The sequence below is a fragment of the Columba livia genome, chromosome 1 (assembly GCF_036013475.1).
Source record: "Columba livia isolate bColLiv1 breed racing homer chromosome 1, bColLiv1.pat.W.v2, whole genome shotgun sequence".
NCBI classification, from domain to species: Eukaryota; Metazoa; Chordata; class Aves; order Columbiformes; family Columbidae; genus Columba; species Columba livia.
The window spans coordinates 180,576,335-180,594,349 of NC_088602.1; the positions used below are offsets into that span (position 1 = coordinate 180,576,335).

Sequence of the window (18,015 nt, forward strand, 5' to 3'; positions counted from 1 at the left end):
ATTTGAGGTTCAGTAAGGGTATTGCTCTGATACCACAGTGTGATACTCTGATACCAAACTTGCTCAGGTTCAGGCAAATTATGGTTCTTGTAAAATACTTTTGATTTTGCTCATGCTTATCTCAGCTATTGAGCTGCTAAAAAAAAAAATCTGTATTGCTGAAAAAGTTGTGTCATTAGGTCATACTAGACTCAGGGTTGTTTAAATGAACAAGGTTTTTCTGTCCCTGTCTTGTGGTGAGGTATTGGCATGACTAACTGCAGTGGAGAGCGATGGGGGAAAGTCAGGGAAAAGCGTTGCAGAGGGTGGAAATTTCAGGAAAGTAGAGAAGGGAGCAGTTGAGGGCAGATAATTTCGAAAGGAATTAGGGGAAGCACCCAAGACTGTATCTACGTGACACAATATTGAAGAAGGGACTGAGATGAGTCATGGCATAGATAACTGGCTCTGTTCATGGAGCATGTTAATATTGAAGGTGAGACTGCAGAGCTCAAGCTGTTAAGTTCTACTGTACAACAGAAACTCTATGCAGCTTCTAGTTGGAGGAGGAGGAAGAAGTGAAGAACGGTGCTGGCAGTGGAGGATTAGCACAAGAGGTCAGTAGTCAGTGCCCCCAAATGAAGATGGGGCAATGATTTCCCTCTGGGAGTGAACAGAGATGTGTATGGAGCAGTACTGAGGCCTGATTATTAAAAAGGAGGCTGTGATTGCTGGTAGTCTGTATGCAGGGAAGTCAGTGGCAGCTTATAATCACTTAAGGATGTCTCTTCATGGAGTCTCGAGTAAGAACCACAATTCTGGAGTCTCATAACTTCTCATGCCATAATATGTCTCTGAGACCTAATATGTCTCATCCCCTTCTTAGTGGGTAGTCCCCAGAGGGAATGGTGGCCTGTTCTTTCCAATGGTTTCTTGTTCCATCTGCTTTGGGGATAAAGCTTTGTGTTGTGGATTTACAGATCTGACTCCAGCTGTTCTCCATATCGTGCAAGCTGAAATTCAGTTGTTATTAGCTTTTTCTAATTTTTTTTTTTGCCTTTTCAAAAATTATTTTTAAGTACAGGTTTAAAAAATTGAACTAATGAAATCAGAAACTCATAGAACACAGATTGCATGAGTGAAGTGACTGGAACTGTATTATAATATGATCAGTCTGGTTTTTGTTGTGTGGCTTGAAATGTTACTTCATTCACAGATATCAGTAGATTTAGAAATAATAAAATACAGACTTTCAATGCATTTTAGAGTAGCTTTGGCATAATTTTCGTCATACTTTATTCATGGAAAGCCGTGTGTTACATGTGGTTCAGCAGCTTGGTTTTCAGCTATGCAGTTTGAGTAGGTTGTGCCCTTATTTATCACATGACCTTGCAATGTCACTCTAGGCTCTCATGACTTCAGGGCTTAATTATTGTAATTCTCTTTTCAGTGGATTAGTGATGAGGCTAATCTGCTGCTTGCAGCTGGTTCATACTGCAGCAGTGTACTTATTTGTGGGCTTCAGCTACCCTCATCACAGTCAGCTTGCTTTGTGCTTTTTACATTAGCTGCTTACTACATGGTTTAATGTTTAAATTAGCTTTATGTATAAAGGTCTGAATGGGGTTGCCTTTGTTAAATTTAGACATTATTTTTTTTTCTTTTTCTTTTTCTTTTTTTTTTTTTTTTTTTATGTTAACCTGAACTAATTTTTCAGGTTTTGCTGTGAGACTTTAAGTTTTCAGTCTGTGGATTAAATCCGCTGAATATAGACATCTGCATATAGGTGTCTATGTCAAGTAGGTCTTAAGCGGCCATTAAAATGGAAAAAGCATAGAGGATGATCCAGGTGACTAGCCATTAAGTTGCTGAGAAGTAAAAGGCTGGTATTAATTGAGAAGCACTTGGGTATCCTAGACCTCTCCTTAGGACTAGTAGACACAACATGATTTTTGAGAGACACAGTCCTTTTGCAATGGCACCTGAAGGTCAGGTGGGATATTCTAGAACTTATTAAATGGCACTATACCTAAGTTAAAAAATTGAATCAAGCCCTAGGTATTTACTTTGAAATAAGATTAATTGCTTTCTGTGCTCCATATCCTGCTCACTAGATTTCCATTTGCTTTAGTGAGACTTCGTACACAATCTCATGTCAGCATCTTCATTTAGGTGTTTAGGTGTCTTATTTTACGTCTGAATCCTACCTATGAGGTCTTTCTTCCATGTGATTTTTAGTAATGTCCCAAACCTTAAGACTGACTGCATGTTGTAATTAAAATTTTATTAATCTTAAATCCCTGGGATGCTGGAGTTTAATTCCAGGGCATTAAACTCTTCTGAAACTCAGAATGTTTTTTAAATGCAGACATTATTTATGGCATTAAACTTCAGCAGTTTTACAGTGATATCTTTGCTTATATTTTGCCTCATGGAACTTAAAATAATGTGTGTTGCTCTTCCATGCCTTAGAGAAAAAAAAGGCATAGTATTTTTGTCAATTTAAAGGAAAACTTGTATGCATCTAAATGTGTTTTAGTTACATAAATTGGATAGAGATTATGTGCAAAGAATCACATTTGTTAATTTCTGTTTTGAAGTGTTTCTCTTTGGCAAATTTGAAGAGGGGCTGGTACATTTGCCAAGTATTTCTCTACTGTTGCTAGTTTGGGAAAGACTTTTCTAACTTCAGAAAATTTTTGTCTGCATATCTTGGAATTAAACTTGTAATTTAAACCTTCAGATGCTGTTAGTTCTGTCACCCCGTCTCCCCCAGCCCCATAGTCTGTGCAAACAGCTCAAGCACAGACCATTGTTTTGAAGACTGCCTTTGAGCTGATACGTTTGAAACCTTCGAAGGCTTTTCTGCCTAATTAAATATATGAAATCCGGGAGAACGTGGTTTGAGGTTTAGTATGCCCACTGTGTTTGCCACCAAGCTAATGGTATTTACCTGATGATGATTTTAGCCTATTGTATTAAAAGAATGAAATAACTTTTAAATGTACCAGCTTTAGTATATACCAGACACTTATCTCTGTAACTGTTGAGTGTATGCCTTCAGGGGGACCACCTTGCAGTGCTTTAGCCCCAAGGACGTGGGCAGTGCATGTGGTCAGTGTACCAGAGAGATTTTCCAGAACCACTGGGAGCACCAGGACCTCCCACAAGGTTATTTCAGCCATTAGTTTCCTCCCCTTCCAACCCAAGTTGTACTCCTGCAGGATGACACGGGGGGAGAAAGCTTTTTGCATTTTATCCAGTGCTTAGGAGAAGCCCTGAAGCATGGGTTTGACAAAGGGACTTACTGGAGCAGAAAATGGACAAAACGCCTAGATCACTCAAAAATGTTCTTAACAGAGCTTCTTAAAAGTAGGGGTTATCTCACTTTTGTTGAGTTTAATTTTGCTGTATTTGTCATGTTTACCTATCTCTGTATCGAGTCTAGAGAAAGGAGAAAATGAACTCCTGCAGAGACTTTATGTGCTGTCAGCCTTTCACATTTTGGTGTAACTTCATGCGATCTTTCTTTTAACATAGCTATTTTAATGGGCGTCCTTGCTAGTTATAGACAGCAAAATTACTAAGAAAATAAAGATTGGTTTGTTTAGTTTCTGTATAGCTCTTCTGTACCTTGCTTCTCCCTCATGGGCTGGGATGGTGGGAGTTATCAAGTTAAATGTAAGTATCAGTTAAATGTACACGTATCAGGTGTAATGCTCTAGGTTCATATGTTCTGTTTGAGTTATCCTTTGGTGGTTTAAATAAGATAAAGGACATTTTGTTAAATTACATGCTGCTATAAACAGTAGAAGTTTTCTTGAAGCCTTTGCTAGGAATAATGTCAAATGAAAAAATGTTTTTTTTGTATTAGATACAATTACATGAAAACACATCCTTCTGAGAAAATGCATCTAGCAGTGGTTGCCTGTGGTGAAAGACTGGAGGAGACTGTTACTATGTTGAGATCAGCCATTATTTTCAGCATCAAGCCTCTCCAGTTTCATATTTTTGCTGAGGACCAGTTGCATGAGAGTTTCAAAAACATAGTAAGTATTTTCTGATTTGTCACTTTGAATCTGTTAAATACAAACCTGATGTTCTGAATACAAACCTTTTACCTTGTGAGAGCTTATTTAAAGTCTTTACAAGAGAAAATAGAGATATATCCTTTTTTGCCTCTGTGCTTACAGTAAATAAGTCAGCTTTACATTTTCTAATAAAGTGGAATTTCAGTCTTTGAAGATGGTAGATATGGTTATGTCTGATTTTAGCCAATTCCAGTTAATGACTATAACATCGTGACTGAAGTGGCAGTATCAGAAGCTGACTAGTATATAGCTGTAAAGGATTTTACTATTTTTTTGCTTAAAGTATCATACTAACTGTGATATTAGTATGTTAGACATATTAATAGAATACACTAATGTCATGCAAACAGTAACTGTGGCAAAATTGGGTAAAGTTATTTTTAGTTGAGAGAGACTTCAGTGATATTTCTCCTGCGGAAACTAGTTAAGAGCAGAAGAGCTTTTATCTGATGTATCTACTTTTTGTAAATACTAATGTATTGGTCTTTTGTACATGTTCTGATATGTTGTGTTTTCTTTATAGTAGTCTGCAGGTGCCAGTTTTTGTTCAAGTATTTGGAATATTTGACAGATTGTAGTTCAGAAAGCATTTCTGTTATGGAACAGGGGTGTTGCAGTTGTGTTCATTTATCAATTTGAATGAGGGATTAATTTCTTTTTTGTAACAGAATTGAACTGAAGTAATTCATGTGATCTCTTCTTTTCATATAGCTTGATGGCTTCACCAATGAAGAAAAAGTTAATTACACGTTATATCCAATAACATTTCCAACTGAGAGTGCAGCAGAATGGAAGAAGCTGTTTAAACCATGCGCTTCACAAAGGCTATTCTTGCCAGTAAGTTATTCTGTAATAGAACAATACAGAGGTCTGTTTACAAAACATTAAGCTATCCCCGCTTATCTAATTTCTGCTTAGTTTTAAATGAAAACTATTACTCCTAAAAGTTACTTTTATGACATCCTAAAAAGGACCCAGACTTTAACCTTCTGGGGCACTAATACACTAGTGAATAAAAGTCCTTTTCCCATTTGCTCCATTGTGACACAGTATCCTCAATTAGTGGTGTAGGTCCTGTCATCCTCTCAGAGGTAAGTAGGATTTATCACACCTCATTTGCTCATTTACTTAGAAAGTTTCCTGCATGTGCAGGTCTGAGAAGAGTTAGAGAAAATGAATCAAGAAATGGGCTATCATTGCCAGTGCTCTGTGCTGCCTTTCCTTTGCTGATCTAAGGCGCTTCAGAAATTATACTTCAGACTAGGTGAGTTATAGCAGTAGTAGTCACCATCCCTGGCGGTTTTCAAAAGAAGTGTAGATGTGGTGCTTAGGGACATGGTTTAGGGGTGGACTTGGCAGTGCTAGTTTACGGTTGGACTCAATGATCTTAAAGGTCTTTTCCAACCTAAATGATTCTATGATTCCGTCACCCACATACTGTCTGTTCTAGGGCTCCCAAACCCTCTCCCTTGTTTGATTAGATGCGTAGGAAAGCAAGGGCACAGGAGGAAGATGGGAACTCCTGTTACAGTAATGTTTTATCTGGCCTGCAACCTACTCCTGAAGAGTAGGGTACAAAATACAGACTGAGTGCCTTTGCATTACTGTTCTATATAAAACTTCTGTTCCACTCTACATAAATTATCCAGAATGAGAGAAGAGGGAACAATGAAAAATTTACTGACTGCAAACTGTCATTCTAAAGTGAATTTATTTGCATGTGACAAAAATGTATTAAACTTCATTGTGTGATGCCAGCAACTTCTTTTTTTGTGAAAAGAAGCTCGATAAAACTTAAGTTTGGTTTTAAACTTTTTTTCCCTCACAGTTAATCCTGAAAAATGTGGATTCACTACTGTATGTTGATACTGACGTCCTGTTTTTGAGACCTGTTGATGATATTTGGTCTTTTTTGGGAAAGTTCAACTCCACACAAATTGCTGCAATGGCACCGGAACATGAAGAGCCTCGTATTGGGTGGTATAATCGCTTTGCTAGACATCCTTATTATGGAGTCACCGGAATAAATTCTGGAGTCATGTTAATGAATATGACACGTATCAGAAGAAAGTATTTCAAGGTATGTCTGTTGCCTTCATTGCATTTTCTGTGGGTTTACATCCTTTAATTCTAATCCTCTTTCAAATTCATGTGGGAGAGTAATTTACAAAATAATTTTCTTGTAACTGGAATAATGCTCTAAAAGTATACTGTGTTTAGAATGCTATCTAACTTGTGTTTTTTAAACGTGATTCACTGTAAGACTTGGAATTCTTGAATTTTAAGTGTTTGATTGTTTTAGTTCTTCTTAGTTCTGAGAGATCCTGTGAATTGATACAGTTTGCTGTAAATTACATTTGTTGATATTATGATTTATTTCTTCACAGTAGAGAGCAGAGAAAACAGTTTAACATACTGTAAATGAACTTTAAAAATGTGTGTAGCAGTATGGCCAGGAGGTGGTGCTAAAACATTTAGTAAGTTGTTTTAACTGTACTTTCCAAATTTAGATCTTTTACATTGTAGCCAGGTGATCATCACCTCAAGTATCTTTTGATTTACTTCGAAGCTGTAGTTCTTGTAGAGAACTAATTTCATAATGAGAGTACTTACTAAAGGAGTGTGTGCAGCGTCAGAAATGGCTGTTGTTTCACAGATGGGAAGTTTTTTCTTAGATGCTTGAAACACAAGTGAGGAAGATTGTGTGTCATATTTGGTATAGGGAATCAGAAGAAAAAAAGAGTCTTGAATTGTTGTGAAAACATTGGTCTTAATGCTCTTTCTCAAATTGTTCAGTACATACTGTACTAAGCAAGTGTGCTTGATGGGTTGCAGGCTTGATATTCATACAAGTAAGGAAAGGAACTGAGATTGGAGTGAGCTACCCTGTACTATGCAAGTATACTAAATATTCGGAGTTATAACAGGGCACTTGAGAAAGGGAGGCAGAAACAGAGAAAAGCTGCTCAATAGCAAAGCACATGATTCAAAGCACTTTTTGATGGCTTTTGTTAACAAAAAACAAATAATTAAAAACAAACAAACAAACAAAAACAATAACAACAACAAAAAAAAAGCCAAAAAACCCCACAAACAAACAAGGAAAAAAAACAAAACAAAAAAAAGCCTCCAAACCAAACCTCAGCCCCCCACTCCCCAAACAATAACTCCCTACTTCACCCCCAAAACAACAACCCAAAAACCAACAATTAACCCTGCTCCACGTCAGTCATTTTAAATGCTAGGAATAAAGCGTTTTCTTCCCTTAATCATTAGCCATCATTCTTTGACATCCTTCCCAGGGCTTTACTGTCACTTCAAACTTACACTTCTCTTTCCACATCCGACGTATATATACTTCTGGCCCTTGCTTTCATATTTCTTCTGAATTTCAGACTTTTCCAGGAATGGTTGTGTGCGCATTGTGGCTATTTGTGAAACATTTGAGGCCAGTGGTGCACATAAAGAAATATTCTTTCATTCTTGCTTGATAGTAAGAAGTAAAAAGTTTAAAAAGGTGCTTCGTTCTATATACCTGTTTTGTGTTTTCTTTTTACTTTTGTGTGTGCAACTTTTAACATGGTTGCTGATAACTTATTTCTTGCATTAATTTAATCTTCTTCCTTCCATTCCTGTGCTTCCCCATACCCACTTTCATCATCCTGTACATTTTTCCTGGAGCCTTAATCTGATTATCTTGAGCAAGAAATACACATACAATGTTTGGATGCATGGCATTTTGACATATATATATTTTCTGGTTCAGCTGAAGCATTTTAAATGGCCTCTTTAGGTACCCTTCTTGGTTTAAAATCTTGCCCCAGTATCTTTCAGTCTCTTCTATAACAAATGCTGAGCATCTAGCTGAGCATCCAGGTGTTTTGTCTCTGTCTTTGTACGTTCCTGGCAAGTGTAATGTTTGTTATTTGTTCAAGCTTTGAATTTATAGAGACACTTTCTCCAGTGTGACTGGCTTGGTAAGACTCTGCATTAGACTGTACTGCCAGTGACTGATGTACTTATCAGACTTCCTCATGATTTCTAGCTTATGCTGCTGACTTAGCTCTTCCACCTATTGGACACACTGGAGAAATGTCCTGTCATATCAAGCTTGTGGAGCATCACAGGGCCTTAAAAAGCACAAGCTCTGTTACAGAAACTCTGCTGTTTGTGGAGACTTGGAGGAACTTGGTTGTCATCTTCATGTTCCTTGCATGTCTTGAAAGGGTGATTGGTCAGTATGAAAAGTTGCAAGCCCCACAGCAAAACTTTGAAAAGGGTTTAGCATAGTTGAGACCACACATGTTAGGCCTGAGAGAGTGTATGGCTTCCTTTGTTTACTGATGGTAAAGAAGCTACTAGTTTCAAGCTTTTAGAAGAGTGGTAAAACAAATTCAGAGTAGGGGCTATTTTAATGCCCCTTGCCAGCAACACTGCCAATGCTTTTGGACCTTGTTGGTACTGTCCCATGTTGTGTCCCGTTAACTATTCCAGTCAAATACAGTAGAACTAGAAAATGCTTCATTTTTTTTATAGGAAGGACCAAATTTGTTTATATTAATTCAGGAGACTTAACACCTTCCTCAAGGAGTATATAAGTTCTAGGAATTTTGTATCTTTAAAAAGCTGCCTGTAGATCTTTTTTATGACTGCCTAGTGGCTAGAGCACTTCTCTAAACAGTGGAAATTTTGAATCAGGATATTCCTCCAATATGATGGATTTAAAGCTTTGGGTTCTTTGTCCATTGTAGTTTCGTCAGCCCGGAATTACAGGCTGAGCTGCTTGAGGCCTTTAAGCATCTATCTTCTGTTGTCGTCTTGATTTGTAAGAGTCAGGAGGAACTAGAAGATGAATAGATAAAAAGAACTGGAGACTTTAGCCAATGGTTACAGTGCTCACCTGAGTAGCAGAAAATGTGTAATTCCATGTATTGCTTAAGGATTAAATCGTCTTCTATCCATTTATTTATTCAAGCCTCAGCCTTCTCAGGACTGTCAGGTCTATTCATTTCAACAAGCACCCTAGGTACTTGGCTATCAGTTGTGTCTAATGGAAGTTGTCAATCCTGTTTCTGTTTGTCTTGTGTGTTTTGAGACTGTGTATATAAATACAGTACAAACGTGCACTGTATATATACATCTATATGCACATGTGTGTGTGTATATATATATATATATATATACAGATACATATGCATGCACATACATGTTATTGAATATAGTGTGGTCATTAAACAGTGCATAACTTGGACATAACACTAGAATTGGTAATGAAACTTCTTATGGATAGTGCCTGCCTGTTGTCTTTGCTAAGCAGTAATTAGAAAATGGGAATGTAAAATGTGCCAAAGTATTTAGGAGATAGAAGAGCTAATAGTAGGTGACTTTTTTTTTTTTTTGGACTTGCATACCTATAGATGTAGATACTTTTATACTCAAAGTGACATAGCAGATATGGTGTTTTAACAAAAAGTCCTAGAGCAGTGAAGCTTTGTAAATAGAGAACAAAGACTTCTATAAGATTTATTAGGAAACTTAGTTGTGATGCCTGAGACGTGGGCAGTCACTGAAAGGAATGAGCTCTTAGAAAATCAAACAAGCCCCAAACAAAACTCCAGATAGTGTGAGAAAAGGAGAGTTTCATGAGCATGCTTTAGACAAAAAAAAAGATGAAAAATTCAAAGAATTTCTATGACCTAAGCCACTATACGCTTTTTTTTAACCATTCAGGATTGCTTAAGGCTATAGCTCCAAGAAATATGGTGAGCCTGTGCAAAATCTAATTGCTTCTAAAAGGAAGGTTCCCATCTCTTACCAGCTGCTTTTCTTATTTACGTCGTCCTGCTTCTGTTGTTTTTTGGTCCCTTCTGTGATTCAATTAAATGTGGTAACAGTGGAAAAAAGAAACCTTTCTGTTGAGTAAGTGAAGTAAATTGGCTCCCAAAAACTCTAGTAAATATTGGCATGGGTAGTGCAAGAACAGGATTGTGTCATGTCACCAGAAGGAAGAAGGCTTGCTCTTATTTGGCATTGAGGAAATTTAAACTGGTCACCTGTTTGTGGGACACAACAGCAGTTTGTTTAGAAATTGCTATTATGATTTGAATATTTTTCTTCAACTTTATATTTTTTTACTAGAATTGAGAGAAGTAATACTAGGTTGCTAGAGGCTAAGTGTGACAGCTCTCGTAAGTCTGACTTCAGCCTTGGAAAGGCAGAAGTCTTATGGGACAGAAGTCAGTAATGACCAAAGTAAATAAAGCACAGCATCTAAACAAAACAAACACACAGAAAACCAACATGTAGGAGAATGTCTTCATGTCCTTATATATTTTGTTCTTACACGTTTTCTTCCGCTCAAAAAAGCCTGGAATTTTGGGGGTTCATAAGGGCCTGTCTGTATCAGCTTGATGGCATCACAGAAACACGACTACCATTGTGGGGTTATTTTCTTTAACCTTCTTTGCAACTTGCTGAATATTAGAGAGGAGGTTTATATTCTGGAAATCTTTAAGTTACGATAGAGTTGTTTTTCTTGTGTTTACTGGAGTAACTGTTGGAGAGCAATTCTGTCATCAATTTGATTGAACTTTAGCATTCTACTTCTCACACTGACCTCACTACAAGTTACGGTAAAATTTTAAAGGAGATTGTATAACTATTCAAATAATTTATCTTGCTCTGCGATTTCTACACCAGTTTCATTATATATTAGTATTAATAAATTAGTATATAACTCTTCTGTTTATGCAAAGGTTATTGAAATATTACGGTTTCTAATTCCTAAATCTGATAGCACTATTTGTCAAGCAGTATTGCTTCCAGACATCTGGCAATGTGCTGTATGCTAGTACTTGCTTTGCATCTCCTTGGGATATACTCTGGATTTCACTGCTATTAAAACTATACAAGTTACATTAAAATTATATGAAATAATGACTTGAAGAATTTAATATTTTTATGGGTTTCTCTAAAACTTTATTTGCTGCTGTATATTCTATCATGATTATCCTGGTATCAGTGAGCTAATTCAATTCTGTTTTTAATTCTTAGCATTGAGTCTAAATTTAAACCTTAGGTCAATATTCTATGGATGGCAAAGTTCAAGTGAGGGACTAATCTTTACCAACTGTGATTCAGTCTGATCAATTTGCTTTTTTTTGGAGGGTTTTAGCTTGGTGTTAAGCCTGTGTTTTCTTTTGTTTAATCACATTACACTGAGCCTAATGATAATTCTTGCTAGAGAAGAATCCTCTCGTGCATTTCTTATGCTTGCTCTCATCAAATACTTGCAAGCAATCATAGTCATAAATTTTTCAGGACAGAAGGGACTGTAGTATTCCATTTGGCTTCTTACATAATATAAGCTATAGATCTTTTTTGTATTAATTCTTGTCTGAAATCTGATATTATTTCTTTTTTTTAGTCTTCAGTTCTGAAAGCCCTTCATGTTTGATGACTGGAGTGATTTGCGGAAAGACTAAAATGTTAACTGCTAATTTTTGCACTTTTTAGTTTGTCAGTGGAAAGCATGGAGAAGGAAGTCTTTGATACTGTAATTCTAAAACTAAATATTTAGCTCTCGGTAATCTTTTCTGTGTTTTAACATGGTGTCTCTGTGTACAGATCTCAAACCGTATTGGAGTTCTAAATTGTTGTTGTTGTTGTTTTTCTTGGCAACTTACTTAAAAAGAATCAAGGGGATGATTCTGAACTTGTTCAGGAATTTTCGCTCTTCAGGACCTCCTGGTTTTCCATGCTCACTCTCCCAACTGAAGTAGGAGGTACAGAGTGAGCAGTGTTGTTCCTTATCTGTTCTAGTTGAGCTTAAACGTTGTGTAGAGATAAGAAGTTAGCTTTAGAATATTTAAGCTGTTACACTGCAGACAGTAACCCGTTTGGTAATGTGGAGGTCAGTGTAGGTGAGCTTATTCCCAATAGCATGTCCCCAGCCAAACCCTTAGAACAACTCCTCCTCCTTTTCCTTTGAAGGGATTTTGCTAAATCAGGAATTTGGGAATGCTGTGGAAGTTCAAGTTCAGTAACTAAAAAAAATATCAATTCAACTCAATGAAAATTTGTTTGAAAAACTTTGAAGGATTTCTGCATTTTTGTACACTGCTTTGTAGCCAATATTTTTACCTACATGTGTTTGGAACTCTTTAATTATTAATATTATATTGATCTGGTTTGAATTTTTGAAGTTAACTTTAAAATCTGTGTATGTTACCACTCTGTGATAAAGACAGAGAAATTGCATAATGTGTATTTAAATAGTGCCCATCCAATTGCACGTGTCACATAAATGCAGTTCTTGCGTTAGATCCTATTGCTGTATAAAAAAAAGTCTTGTTTCTTAGAACTCTTGGTTTAAGATGCTGGAGGGAAATCTTGACAAAAATTTAATGTGGCAGTTAAATAAAAGTTGGAGATGCATCAAATTTTTGTTATCATAATATAATAAATGAGAAATCAAACATATTGGAAATGTCCATAACTATTTTCCTTAGATATGCTCATTTGTTTAAAAGGAAGAAATCATCTATACATTTGAGATTTGTAACTTTGACAGGCAAATTACTGAGATTCTGTAACGCATTTCTTCTTTATAGGAATGATTGTCTTGAATGTTGTTTTGCTTTGTTTTGTTTATTAGAATGATATGACTCCAGTCCGGTTACAGTGGGGAGAAATTCTGATGCCGCTGCTGAAGAAGTACAAATTGAACATAACATGGGGTGATCAGGATCTGTTGAACATCATGTTTTTTCACAATCCAGGTAAATCCACATTGATTCGAAGTCCAACGTGACAAATTTGATCTTTTCTGTGGTGTTCAAAAATCTGAGAAAATACTTTTTAGCAGACTTGAGTGAAAGTATTCAAGGGACTTTTCATTTCTTTGGTTTTCTGAAAATGTTTACTCCGAGACACAGCATTGGGGCTTGCTAGAGTGTAATTAGCTGCTGGCTTTCAAAATGACTGTAGAGAAATTTCTGAAACGGCCTTAAGGAAAAAAGACACAATTAATGTATTTCCTGAAACAATTTAAGTATTTAATCCAGAGTTCTCATTTTTCTGCACAGAAAGTCTTTATGTCTTTCCTTGCCAATGGAATTATCGGCCTGACCACTGCATCTATGGAAGCAATTGTAAGGAAGCTGAAGAAGAAGGTATATTTATTCTTCATGGAAACAGAGGTGTTTACCATGATGATAAACAACCAACTTTTAGGGCTGTCTATGAAGCAATAAAAAATGTAAGTGTTTACAGCATTGTGCTTGCGCAAAGTGTTTCTAAATGTATTTTTGTCTGCAGTGCTGCGTTCTGTTTTGTAGGTTTTGTTGATACCTTGATTGATGTTAAGAATTTCACCAATTTTTTGTTTACTGCTTGGATAGAATTCCTGTATATTCCTTTTGTGACAAGCATGTTTTGAAATGTGGTATAGACTATGTCTAGGTTAGGTTTTTAACACATTGCCTCTAGTTTTCAACATCTATTTAAAAGACTTAATTCTTGTTCTTTTAATAAATATATCTACTAAACTGTTGGAGCATTTCAAGGTCACCAGGAGCTTAATTTTTCTAGATATTTTAAAACGCAGAAAAAAAACCTTTACCCCAAAGTTTGTGTGTATTTACTGCAACATTGTAACATTTAACTGCAGCTAGTTTGAGACTGTGGAAAATATTTTTTTATACTGTTTTGACCTTTTATAGAGATTCAGTGTATTAATATTTTGCTGTTCCTTTAAATGCTCAGCACAGTGACTTCTTTTCATTGTGCAAATAAGTCATCTAATAAACTATTTATCACTACATCAGTATACTCACTGAAGAGCTGTAAAATTTAGCACTGATGCTCATTTTAATGTAGCGGGCTATTGTGTGTGTATAACCTTCAAAAATCAATAGTATATTTTAATGGTGCTTTATTATATGTTGTCATATGGATATAAAAATGAAGAAAAGTACTTTTGGGGGTCTGAGAATACATTGCAGGGCAAGTGGATGTGTTTCAATAAAAATACGATTTCTTTGTTTCCTTTGAGCATTGTCAAAAACAGAAGAAAAAAATTATTTATGATCCCATTTGGTTTATGAATATATCAGAGAAAGTATGTAAAACGCTGCTGATTCAGTGGTAATAAGATCAACAAAATTATGTTACTTTGAAATGAGTTTTAGCTTATAATTTGTTATGAAAAATATTGTGCTGTTGAATTGATGACTTCTTTATTTCATCCCCATGTTAAGCATACTATATGTTTGACCATCATTCAGTTTAATGAAACTTCAGTAGTACCACTTTTCATACTGTTGTTTCATTATAATTTGATAAGAATTCCTTGAAAGTTATATGACATTCAAGAAAGTTACTGTTCAACAAACAGATTACAGATCTAGAATGATTTCTGGTTAATTTTTAATTTAATACGATAATTTTAAAATTCCTCTTTGCCTGTCTGGATGTTTTCATTTGCTTATGTTTTTTTTAAAAACAAACCAAACCAAACTTGTTTGCTAGGCTTATTGAAAGCACTAGAGAATATTCCTGTAACTTAGAGGTGTTTTTCAAAGGCTGTGTTCAGAAGCTCTATGAATTCTTGAAAACATTTAATGAACCTATAGAAAGCAAATACCATGTTCAAAGGCATTTTTATAAAACTCTTTAATAACTCTGAATAATGACACTCTTCGATTTTGACCTTAAATCTTCTTTTCTTAACCTTGTTACAGTATTCATTTGGAGATGATCTGGTTCATTCCCTGCTGCAGCCCCTAGAACTGGAATTGCAGAAAACCACGCATACGTACTGTGGAAGGGTATACAAAGTGTTTGTAAAGCAGCTAACAAAAAGCATAAGAGACTTGTATGCCAGAAGATCAAAAGGAAGGTGATTTTTATTCCAAGCTGCTGTTAAAGCAAGAGACTGAATTAACAAACTGTTCAAAAGGTGCAAAATTCAAATATGGCTTGAATTGGCTCTCAATGTGCCCAGATAAAAGTTTACTAGCATACATAAAAATGAAGAAAATATTCATGCAATGAAGAACAGGAACTTTTTTCCTGTAAAGGTGACTTTTTGCTCTTTTGAAGTTTAATCCATTATGTTTATCTTGGATCTGATGATTTGGGTGTTACTGGCTTCTATGGTTGGTAGTTTTAGTCTGCATAATTCAGTTATCTAATGATTAGATGAACAAGGAAGAAATGAAGATGGTTCTATTTGGGAGTGTACCTCATATATTGTCTAAAATTCTGTTAAACTGTGAATGTAGCAATAACTGAGTCAGCAGCACTAACTTCACTTTAAAGGTGTGAGCCTTTATGTAAACAAAGTTGTTTACAAGTGCAGAAAATACTCTATTTTCAACGAAATGTGATATTATCATTGACAATCTTTATGTGCCTTTATATGTTCATCTCTTACATATTGAAGTACTGTTTTGACAATCTTGTTTTGCTTATCTTAGATGTAAACTGCACACTATAACTGATTTTCTCATAAATTAATAACTAGTATGTGATACTAGTTTTCTCTGTAGATACAGAGACGTTTTAATACACAGCATTTGTTTCAAGATCATTGAGCCATCATGGCCAAAAGATAGAGCAGAGTTGAGGGGTTTTTCTAGAAGAAAGTCAGTATGAAGTCATCTATGTTACAATAGTTTTTTAAAATTACATGGGTTTGCAGCTTTATAGGGCATTTTGGAAGTAGGAAAAACAAAACAAAACAGTGGAAAGCTGTTGCTGTTATATTTTCTTACTAAGGTTTATTACCTGATGATCATTATAGAGTATTTAGTACCTAAAAGTGAAGAGCTGTAATGCGAGTTCTGATGCTTCATCAGACTGTATATTAGAGGAGTTTCTTAGAGAATATATCCTGTTATCATATTTTTTTAATAACATGGCTTTAAAGTAGCTTTGGGGCAGACCCTCAAGTATGTGAATGCATTCCTGTCAATAGGGCGATAGTGATTTACAACATGTAAGGATTAGGCTTTCTTTAGTTATCTTAGCGAAAAAAAAAATCTGTTTATGTAATATGAACTTTTTCAGAGAAAAACATGAAGAAAAAGGCTGAGTTCTAGTGTTATGGTAAAATATTATTTAAAATTGCATGGTATTAAATGTATTTTTAAGGTATATTTGAACTTGGATAACCTGTCTAACTGAGATGAAGTCTTCGTAAAGTGAGTTTCTGGACTCCAGAAATGTTCCTGTGTGTTGAGCATGGAGGATCCACTCACCGACTTGCACCTTCATCGCAACCCCATTTTAGAAGCTTAATTGTTGTGGCTGTTTCTTTATCAAAGACAGGCTGGCTCTGACTCCCAGATCCATGAGAGCTGGATGAATGCTTTAGACATAGAAAACCACACTCCATTGGAAGCAGAGTTTATATTCTGAATCTGCTTCTAATCTCCCTGCTGGCTCAGGGTGTAAATTTCTGGGATGGCAATTAGAAAATAGTCTGCTTCATGTGTAGTTATGGTCTCTTTTCCTTTCTATGTAACCTTTTGAAGTCTGAAAAATCTAGAAATCTGTGTGAAGGTGAATACTGCTATTGACTGGTTTTTACAATATGCAATGCATTATTTTTTTACATAAATACTGATTTTTATATCAATTGGTCTTCAGCTTTTTTTTTACTTGTGTGTTTGGATTTTAAAGTTCTTTCTTTTGGCCTGTTTCTTGTGTTTGTCTTTGCAGAAACTTTCAGTTTTGACTTGATTTTTAGTGTGTTGTATGCATGTGAAGATACTGCTTAAAAGCCAATGAGCCATTTTAGAAAAAAAAAAAGTGGAATGCAAACATTAGCAGCAACCTTTCCACTTAAATGTCAGGTTTTGTGGGGGATTAGAACAAAAAGGATTAATATTGAAGCTTATCATAGGATGAAAATTCTTACTTTGTGCTTATTTCAAGAGGTGTTTACTTAGCATTTTACAAATAGGAGAATATACTGCCTTATGGCATGTTTCCTTGTATAATTGTTATTAGTATAAACTTAAGCTTTTCACCTTAACTCTCCATTCTCCACTGAAACTTGTGAACACTTTAGAAAACTTTAAAATCAGCAAGTGCTCAGTAGCTTCCATTAAGTAACTCTCCAGAGTATTTATTTCAAATGAATTTCCAGTTCTGTAATCCCAGTTTCTTAAATTTAGAAAGATGATTTACCTTTAAAAGCATATCTGACTTTTACAAACTAAACATTTGGAGACAGTAAGAAGACTGAAAACCAAGAAGTGTGATAGAAACCAGTTGTGCCCCCAAACATTTCAATACCTGATTTGTAAAGTTATATGCATATAAGTGTAGAAACATATATCTAGCCTTCATATGCTTAATGTTGTCTAGTTTTAGAAACGTTATTTTTTTCTGTAGACATAGTAAATAACCAACAAAATAGGACCTGACAAATTATAGAACTTCAGAAATCCTCTTTTCATTGATTTATTTGTCATAAAATTATTTAACACTAATAGAATTGTAAAGTTTCATAGGAAAATGTAAACAACAGGAAATGTACGTCCAGGTTAAGACAAATCTGTCGTGTTTGCGCTTGATTTGTCTCCGTATCATGGTACCATTATTCTGTTTCTGTTTAGAGGCAACACAGTCTCATGTTAGAAGAGATCTGTTTGAAGATGTGTTATCTCATTTGTATGAAATTCTCTCTCTTTGTAGCTGGTATGAAAGGCCGGCTGTCCCTTAATGAGATCAAACCGTCCTTATGAATGGTACTTGTACCTCTGCCTGTTCATAAGGCTTCATGAGCCTTAGGAAAATGTCTTTCCAGTTACTTGTAGTTTTGCCAAAATTTAGACTGGTTTTGGTAAGGTTTTGATTTTTAAACTTAGATTAAGAAAAGAGGTTTAGAAGAAAATAAAAATTATCTTCCTTATTCTGATTTTAAACAGATTTA

At 35.4% G+C, this 18,015-nt stretch overlaps 1 protein-coding gene across 3 annotated transcripts in view; it reads left to right on the forward strand.

The window, feature by feature from the left end:
• The window catches only part of GXYLT1 (glucoside xylosyltransferase 1), a 31,606-nt gene extending 14,893 nt beyond the window's left edge, over positions 1 to 16,713 (forward strand). For all 3 annotated transcript variants that reach the window (XM_065048645.1, XM_065048646.1, XM_065048647.1), the window contains 6 exons: positions 3,854 to 4,028; positions 4,782 to 4,907; positions 5,899 to 6,150; positions 12,727 to 12,850; positions 13,157 to 13,329; positions 14,813 to 16,713. In XM_065048645.1, coding sequence (XP_064904717.1) covers positions 3,854 to 4,028; positions 4,782 to 4,907; positions 5,899 to 6,150; positions 12,727 to 12,850; positions 13,157 to 13,329; positions 14,813 to 14,974 — 1,012 coding nt within the window. In that variant the 3' untranslated portion in view covers positions 14,975 to 16,713. The remainder of the gene's footprint in view (positions 1 to 3,853; positions 4,029 to 4,781; positions 4,908 to 5,898; positions 6,151 to 12,726; positions 12,851 to 13,156; positions 13,330 to 14,812) is intronic.
• Positions 16,714 to 18,015: the final 1,302 nt, after the last annotated feature.